The sequence below is a fragment of the Scyliorhinus canicula genome, unplaced genomic scaffold (assembly GCF_902713615.1).
Source record: "Scyliorhinus canicula unplaced genomic scaffold, sScyCan1.1, whole genome shotgun sequence".
In the NCBI taxonomy this organism is placed as follows: Eukaryota; Metazoa; Chordata; class Chondrichthyes; order Carcharhiniformes; family Scyliorhinidae; genus Scyliorhinus; species Scyliorhinus canicula.
Genome location: NW_024055744.1, coordinates 3196269 through 3204719, shown reverse-complemented (window position 1 = coordinate 3204719; position 8451 = coordinate 3196269). Strand labels below are relative to the sequence as shown.

Here is an 8451-nt window from a genome sequence, read left to right as displayed (position 1 = left end):
GAATGTTTTTGTGATAGTTTCTACAATCAGCACATTTTGGAGCCAACCAGAGGGCAGATTATACCAGGCTTGGTATTGTGCAACAAGGATTAATTGATAACCTCTTGGTGAAGACATCCCCAGGTAACAGCGATCATAATATGATTGAATTTGACGTGCAGTTTGAGGGGAAGAAGATTGAGCTCAAAGGCAGATTTCAGGACAGAACATTGGGCAGATTATAAAGAATAGAATATAAACACAAAAATATTAATAAGGAGGGAATAATTGGGCTAAACAAGTGGCTTGTAATTCAGAACAAGGCCAGCAGCGCGGGAGCAATTCCCGTACCAGCCTCCCCGAAAAGCGCCGGAATGTGGCGACTAGGGGCTTTTCACAGAAACTTCATTGAAGCCTACTCGTGACAATAAGCAATTATTATTATTAGAGTACCAGAGAAAGCTGGCTAGAAATATAAAGACAGAGTTTCGATAGACATTTGTATAAGTAAATAATTCAAGTGAGTGTTGATTCTCCAGAAAACCCCTCTGGGAAATGAACAATGAAAAGTAAGGTTTTGGCAAATTAATTGATCAGGTATGGAGGAATCAAATGATATCCCAGAAATATCCGTAAATCAGGAAGGAATGGAAAGAAAATTACAACCACCAGGGAAGTGGTAATGAGCAATGTCTTGAGTGTGCAGGCTGACAAAATCCTGGGTCCGGGCAGACTTCACCATTCTAGGATTCTATTAAATTGGAAAATAGTGAATGTAACTCCTTTATTCACAAAGGGAGGGGGACAGATAGCTGGAAACTACAGGCTAGTTCACCTAATATTAGTCATAGGGAACATGTTAGAAGCTATTATTAAAGATGTTATGTCAGATCACTCAGAAAAATTCAAGGCAATCGGGCAGTGTCAACATGGTTTTCTGAAAGGAAAATCACGTTTAACCAATTTATCAGAGTTACACGATGGAGTCACATGACTGTGGATACAGGGGAACGGGTGAATGTACTGTCCTTAAATTTCCAGAATGCATTTGATAAGTTATATCAAAGGTTGGTATAGAAAATAAAAACTCAGGATATAAGGGGTAACATACTGGCATGGACTGAAGATTGGCTAACCAACAGGAAACAGGACAGACATAAATGGGTATTTTTCTGATTGGTGGGACGTGATGAGTGATGTGTCACAGGAATCAGTACTGGAGACTCCACTTATTATCATTTATATAAATAACTTGGATGAAGGTACTGATGCTTCTGTTGCTAAATTTGCTGATAACACAAAGAAAGGTGGGTCACTAAATTGTGAGGAATGCAAGACAGCCACACAGGGACATAGATAGGCAAAGGCCTGGCAAATGGAGTATAATGTGGGAAAATGTTGAAAATGCCCATTCTGTTAGGAAGAATAAAATAGGCATATTGTCCAAATGGTGAGAGACTTTCAGAGTTCTGAGACACAGAGAGACCGAGGTGTTATTGTGCATTAATCACAAACAGGGCCGGTGCTAGGAATTGCGGGCCCAATTAGAAAAGTGATGGCGGGGCCCCTAATCTACAAAAGTAAAAATTTATGTATGTTTATATTTCGTGTAGTGTGCACATCTTTAACCAAAAAAAAACATTAAATGTTTGATATACTAAAATTTTGAAACTTACTTACCTGGGCGGAAGGATTTGGCGGCGCAGGGCTGAAGGATTTGTCGACGGTAATGCGGTGCGTTCCCCAAAAGTAAAAACTAACCTATAGTTCCTCTTAGAATACAGAAAAGGCTTCAAATGGTAACTCTGTCGCCGCTGGCGCGGGGTAAGGTGCGGTGCCCAATTTGATGAAATTGGTCAAATAGGCTTAAAACCGGCCCTGATCACAAAAGGCGAGCAGTAGTTCGGAAAGTGAATAAAATGTTATTTATTGTGAGGGGAATTGAATACAAACTGGGGAAGTTATGCTTCAGTTATATAGGGCATTGGTGAGACTGCACGGGGAGCACAGGGTACAGTGTTGGTCTTATTTTTTAAACAAATCCAATTGAGGGACAATTTAGCATGGCCTTCACACCTTTGGTTTGTGGGGGCGAGGCCCATGCAGACACGGGGAGAATGTGCAAACTCTGCATCAGACAGATCTCTTTATTTAAGAAATGATGTAAGTGCGTTGGAGGCCATTCAGAGAAAGTTTACGAGATTTATATCTGGAATGGATGGGTTGTCTTATGAGGAAAGGCTGAATTGGCCAGGCTTGTATCATCTCCAGTTTAGAAGAGTGAGGGGTGACTTCATTGAATCATATAAGACTCTGAAGGGTCTCGACAAAACTGGATGTGTGGAGGATCTTTCCTCTTGTCAGAGTCGAGAACTCACTGTTTAACAATAAGGGATCACCCGGTTCGGACAGAGATGAGGAGAATTATTTTCCTCTCTGAGGGTCATGAGGCTTTGGAAATTTTGGGTGGTGGATGCAGAGTCACTGAATATTTTTCAGCCAGAGGTAGATATTTTTTTATAGGTGGTAGGCGGCAATGTGGAATTAGATTCCAATCAGATCAGCCATGATGGTATTGAATGGTGCAGCAGGCTCGAGGGGCTGAGTGGCCGCCTCCTGCTCCCAACTCCTGTGTCGCCCTGCCTCGTTCCCTTTTCCTCCTATTGCTCCGGTGCTTCCGTCAATCATTTCCCGGGCATTGTGAGGTGTCACGTGAGAGGTCAGTGTCGGGGGGCGTGGTTTATAAATCCTGACTGTGGCCCTGGAGCCGAACAATGAACATTCTCCACTCCAATTGACCGCCGCTATTGGACATGCGCAGTGTGACTGAGATTGTTGCATCGCAGCATGGACTCCGACAGCCGCATGCGTAGTATGGACTCCGATAGCAGCATGCGCGGTGTGGACTCCGACAGCCGCATGCGCAGTGTGGGTGCTACCACCTCAGGGAGATGATCATTTGGATTCTGCGATTAGACAGAAACAGCCGATTGTGGCCGGGTAATGGAGGTGGCCGAGTGGGTGCTGAGGTTTCATAAACACCTAGTGCAGGAATCAAAACCATAATAAGAACTGATCGGTCCCGCATCCCGCCTACAAAAAACAAAATCCAGGGGGGGGCTAGCCCTCCCGAATCTACAATTCTACCACTGGGCGGCAACAGCCGAGCGAGTAAGGGGATGGATCCAGGAGCCAGAAGCCGAGTGGGTGCGTGCGGAGGAGGCCTCCTGCATGGGAACCTCCCTCCGGGCCCTCGCCACGGCAGCACTCCCATCCCCACCCAAAAAACACTCCAGCAGCCCAGTGGTGACAGCCACCCTCCAATCCTGGAACCAACTGCGGCAGCAATTTGGCCTGTACAAAATGTCGGACAAGGCTCCCATCTGCAACAACAATAGGTTCAAACCAGCACTGACTGACGCCACCTTCAAAAGGTGGAGACAGGACGGGGGGACACTGACAGTCAGGGACCTATACACGGACGACAGGATCGCAACACTGGACGAACTGACAGAGAAATTTCAGCTAGCTGGGGGAACGAGCTACGGTACCTGCAGCTCAAAAACTTCCTACGAAAGGAGACAAGGACGTACCCACAACCGCCACGACAGACACTACTGGAAGACCTACTGGGCGCAAGTATCCTAGAGAAAGGGAACTGTAGTGACATGTATGGCCGACTGGTAGATAGGGACGACACCGTACTGGACACAACAAGAAGGAAATGGGAGGACGACCTGGGGATGGAGATAGGGTGGGGACTCTGGAGTGAAGCACTGCATAGGGTCAACTCCACCTCCACGTGCGCAAGGCTCAGCCTGACGCAACTAAAAGTGGTACATAGAGCCCACTTAACGAGAAACCGTATGAGTAGGTTCTTCCCGGAGGTGGAGGACAGATGCGAGTGGTGCCAAAGAGGCCCGGCCAACCACGCCCACATGTTCTGGTCTTGCCCCAGACTTGTGGAGTACTGGACAGCCTTCTTCGAGGCTATGTCCAAAGTGGTGGGGGTGAGGGTGGAGCCATGCCCGATAGTGGCGGTCTTCGGGGTTTCAGACCAGCCAGATCTATTCCTGGGGAGGAGGGCGGACGCTCTTGCCTTTGCCTCCCTGATCGCCCGCCGTAGAATCCTGTTTGGCTGGCGGTCAGCAGCACCGCCCAGAGCTGCAGACTGGCTGTCCGACCTCTCGGAATCTCTCCAAATGGAGAAAATCAAATTCGCCATCCGAGGGTCAGACGACGGCTTCCACAGAACGTGGGAGCCATTCATGCAACTGTTCCGGGACCTGTTTGTGGCCAACGTACAAGAGGAAGAATAGTCGGGTGGCCAAGAATCAGGGGAAAATGGATAGGAATCGGGGGAGGGTAGCCGGGGGGGGGGGGGGGGGGGGGGGGGGTTACGGGCTCGTTATGGAGGTTTGCTGGCAAGCCAAGGCCCAAAACCAAACTATAAATAAATGCCTATAAACATGTGCCTCGGCCATATTGGGGAATGTAAAATATGTATGCTGGCTAAAGGGGGCGGCCACAATTGTTGTTATGAAGATGCTTACCTGTAAATATTCATGCTAAATTTTTGTGTTTTCTTTTTTTTTTCTCTCTAATAATTTGTAATTTGTCATATATAAAATATGAAAACTCAATAAAAAACATTTATAAAAAAAAACACTGTTTCTTTCTGCACAGATACTACCAAACCTATTGAGTTTATTCAGCATTTTCTATTCTTATTCAGCATTTTCTATTTATATATGGAATATGATGCTGTTCACATGCGCCTGCCACCCTGGTCTTTCGAGGTGGTGGAGATTGACGGTTTGGGAGATTCTGTCAAAGTTCTGGCTGAGTTTTCGATACATACAATCCACTCCCCCATGCTTCTCCCACCTCTCTTTCTTCCCCGATAAAGGCAAGAATCTGGTAGCACAGTTGTGAGCACAGTTGCTTCACAGCTCCAGGGTCCCAGGTTCGATTCTCGGCTTGGGTCACTGTCTGTCTGAAGTTTGGACTTTCTCACTGTGTCTGCTCAGGTTTCCTCCCACAATCCAAAGATGTGCAGGTTAGGTGGATTGACCGTGCAAAATTGCCCTTAGTGTCCAAAAAGTTTAAGGGGATTACTGGGTTATGGGGATAGGGTGGAGGTGTTGGCTTAGGTAGGGTGCTCTTTCCACGGGCTGGTGCAGACTCGATGGGCTGAATGACCTCCTTCTGCACTGTAAATTCTATGACTGTATTTTGCTTTTATTTGAGTGAAGTATTTTCCCATGGTTATGAACAGCCTGGGTCAGCCTCGCACTGTTTTCATGGAGAGTTGATGGAGTCAGTGGGTCGGGAGTGGAGTTTGTCGTGGGGACTGAAGACAGTGACTGAGATCTTTCCATATTTAAATGGAGGAAATGTCTGTGAATCCGATACTGGATGTCAGACAAGTCAGGATGGTGTGACTTGGATTGTATCTGGAATATGATGCTGTTCACATACGCCTGCCACTCTGGTCTTCCAGGTGGTGGAGGTTGATGGTTTGGGAGATTCTGTCAAAGTTCTGGCTGAGTTTAGATATATACAATCCACTCCCCTATGCTGCTCCCACCTCTCTTCCCCGATAGAGGCGAGTTGTCTAGCATCGGCCCAGACCACTGGCAGGTTCTCTTCCCTGAAGGATATTAGTGAACTAGTAGAGTTTTACAACAATCCAGCAGTTTTCATGGTCACTTTTTCCCAGAGCCGGCCCCACAAATGACCAGAATCATTCAGCTCAATTTCACAACCTGCCTTTGTGTTTTTGTGAGTTCTCTCTAACTCCTTTTTCTGTTTTAAATTAATTTCTCAGGGTATTAGGAGAGCATTTGCAACCAGGAATCTGAAACCAAACATCACATCAGATCCTGACAGTCGCTCAATTTTTCAGAACCTGAATATCATCGTATTTTGAAGATGGAAATAAAAAGCACAGTTCACAGTGAGCAGAAACCATGGACATGTGAAGACTGTGGAAAGGGATTCATTTACCCATCTACACTGGAAACTCATCGACGGACTCACACTGGGGAGAAGCCATTCACCTGCTCCACATGTGGGAAGGGATTCACTCAGTCATCTGACCTGCTGAGACACCAGCGAGTTCACAGTGGGGAGAGGCCGTTCACCTGCTCTGTGTGTGGGAAGGGATTCACTCAATCATCCAACCTCCTGGCACATCATCAGCGAGTTCACACTGGTGAGAGACATTTTAAATGCCCAGACTGCGGAAATGGCTATGTAAATTTCCAGGAACTGGTATACCACCAGCGTGTTCACACTGACGAGAGACCATTCAGGTGCTCTCACTGCGGGACTGGGTTCAAGAGATCAGCTGCACTCACTATACACCAGCGCACTCATACTGGGGAGAGGCCGTTCACCTGCTCCGAGTGTGGGAAAGGGTTTAATCAGTCTTCTTCACTCCGAACACACCAGCGGCATCACGCTAATGAAAGGCCATTCATCTGCTCTGAGTGTGGCAAGGGATTTATAGATTCACCCAGCCTGGTGACACACCAGCGAGTTCACACTGTGGAGAGACCATTTAAGTGCCCAGATTGTGGGAAGTGCTATAAAAGTTCTGGGGTTCTGATGCACCATCAACGTGGTCACACTGATGAGAGACCATTCCGATGCTCTCACTGTGGAACGGGATTCAGGCGATTATTTGAGCTTGTTCTGCACCAGCGCACTCACACTGGGGAGAGGCCATTCACCTGCTCAGAGTGTGGGAAGGGATTCAGTCAGTCATCCAATCTACTGAGACACCAGCGAGGTCACAAGTAACTACAGTGATGGGATCTTGTTGTTAATTACATCCAGGACTGAACCATGTTTTTTTGGGGTCCAGTTATAGGGTTTATATCTGCATAAAGCCAAATAAACCAACTGTGTGTCAAACAGTGTGTTGAGTCTTTTTCATATCTCAAACATGAATTAGTTCCTTTTGAAGTGTTCTCCCTGTCCCATCTCTGAAATCCTCACCTCCAACAACAAGTGTGAGAAGCTGATGGAGCTTCTTTGTGACTGAGATTGAGCCAATCCGATCAGCTGCCTCTCTCTCTCCCACTAACCCACCGGGGGCAGACTTTTGTTTCTGAGCCCTGAACTCACTCCTTTCTCCAGTTTCTCTGCCGTCTTCTCTCGTGCCCTCTCAGTGCTCATCTTGTCCATTAGACCCACCTTCTGCTGCTTTGACCGTATTCTCACTGAACTACTGATCACCCAACTTCCCCGTGTTCACTGATAATGTCAACAGGTCTCTCTCTTCTGGTACTGTCCGTCTCACCTTTATATCCACCGACATCACCCATCTTAAAAAAGGATCTGTCCTCGGCCCCTCCTATTTCCCATCTACACGCTGCCACTAGGTGACATCATCCAAAAGCACTGTGTTAGTTTCACATGCACACTGCCAACACCCAGCTAAACTACAAGCTTATATTCCTAATGTCTTGGTTACATTCCATAGATAATATTCTAAAGCTACTGGAATGATCAGAATCAGCAACACAAACCCTTCAGCTGCCACCAAGAATAAATGTAAAATCTTTTCCAGTAAAATGTGATCATTATTGACTGAGTATTATTTTCCCCACCTGCACTCCATCTCTCACAATTCTAAATTCTTGGCATCAGAAACACATCCGGTTCAAACAAAGGTTCATGCACAAACTTCAAAGATTCTCCAGCTCCCTGTTCACCTGCATCGACCTTGTGGATATTTTCTAAATCGAGATTAGATATCTCTCTCCACTTTAATTTCACTCCCTCTGATAGATTCCAGTGAGTTTAATTCTGTCCTGATTGTTTTAGTCAGATTCTCTGTGCAAGATATGTCAATGTCTTGATAACTTTAACATGCTACCTCATTTTTAAAAATAAATTTAGAGTCCCCAATTCTTTTTTCCCAATTAAGGGGCAATTTAGTGTGGCCAATACACTTTCCCTGCACATCTTTGGGTTGTGATGGTGAGACCCATGCAGAAAAGGGGGAGAATGTGCAAACCCCACATGGACAGTGACCAGGGGCCAGGATTGAACCCGGGTCCTCGGCGCCATGAGACAGCAGTGCTAACCACTTTGCTGCTCATTGAGGCAACGGTGCTAACCACTGTGCCACCATGCCTCTTCTGCTCTCTCATTCTGCGTTAATCTCTCAATGTTGTTCTCTCATTGTTTAGCTGAACATGTCTGGGACCTGTTCTCCAGTGCATGGTCACCATGTGTTTCCACAAATTACTGACACTACGTGCAACATATCACATCTGCACACTCACATCTGAATCCCAATAGGATGTTCCATCCAGGGAAACATGGTGTCTAACTAAGTAGCCGCTCTGCGCATGCTCTGTATTACAATTCCCGACTGATTGACGGCATCTCCGGCCCAATAGGAAAAGGGGGCGGGGCTGGAGGACCGAATGGGAGTGGCTGGTCCTCCAACCAATC

General features: G+C 46.6%; 1 protein-coding gene across 1 annotated transcript in view; it reads left to right on the top strand.

Annotated features, from left to right (window-relative positions):
- The first annotated feature begins 5142 nt into the window (after nucleotides 1–5142).
- Nucleotides 5143–8451, top strand: part of LOC119960839 (zinc finger protein 229-like) — a 49594-nt gene continuing 46285 nt past the window's right edge. The window contains exon 1 of the mRNA XM_038788426.1: nucleotides 5143–6782. Within this exon, the coding sequence (XP_038644354.1) occupies nucleotides 5914–6782 (869 nt within the window). The 5' untranslated portion in view covers nucleotides 5143–5913. The remainder of the gene's footprint in view (nucleotides 6783–8451) is intronic.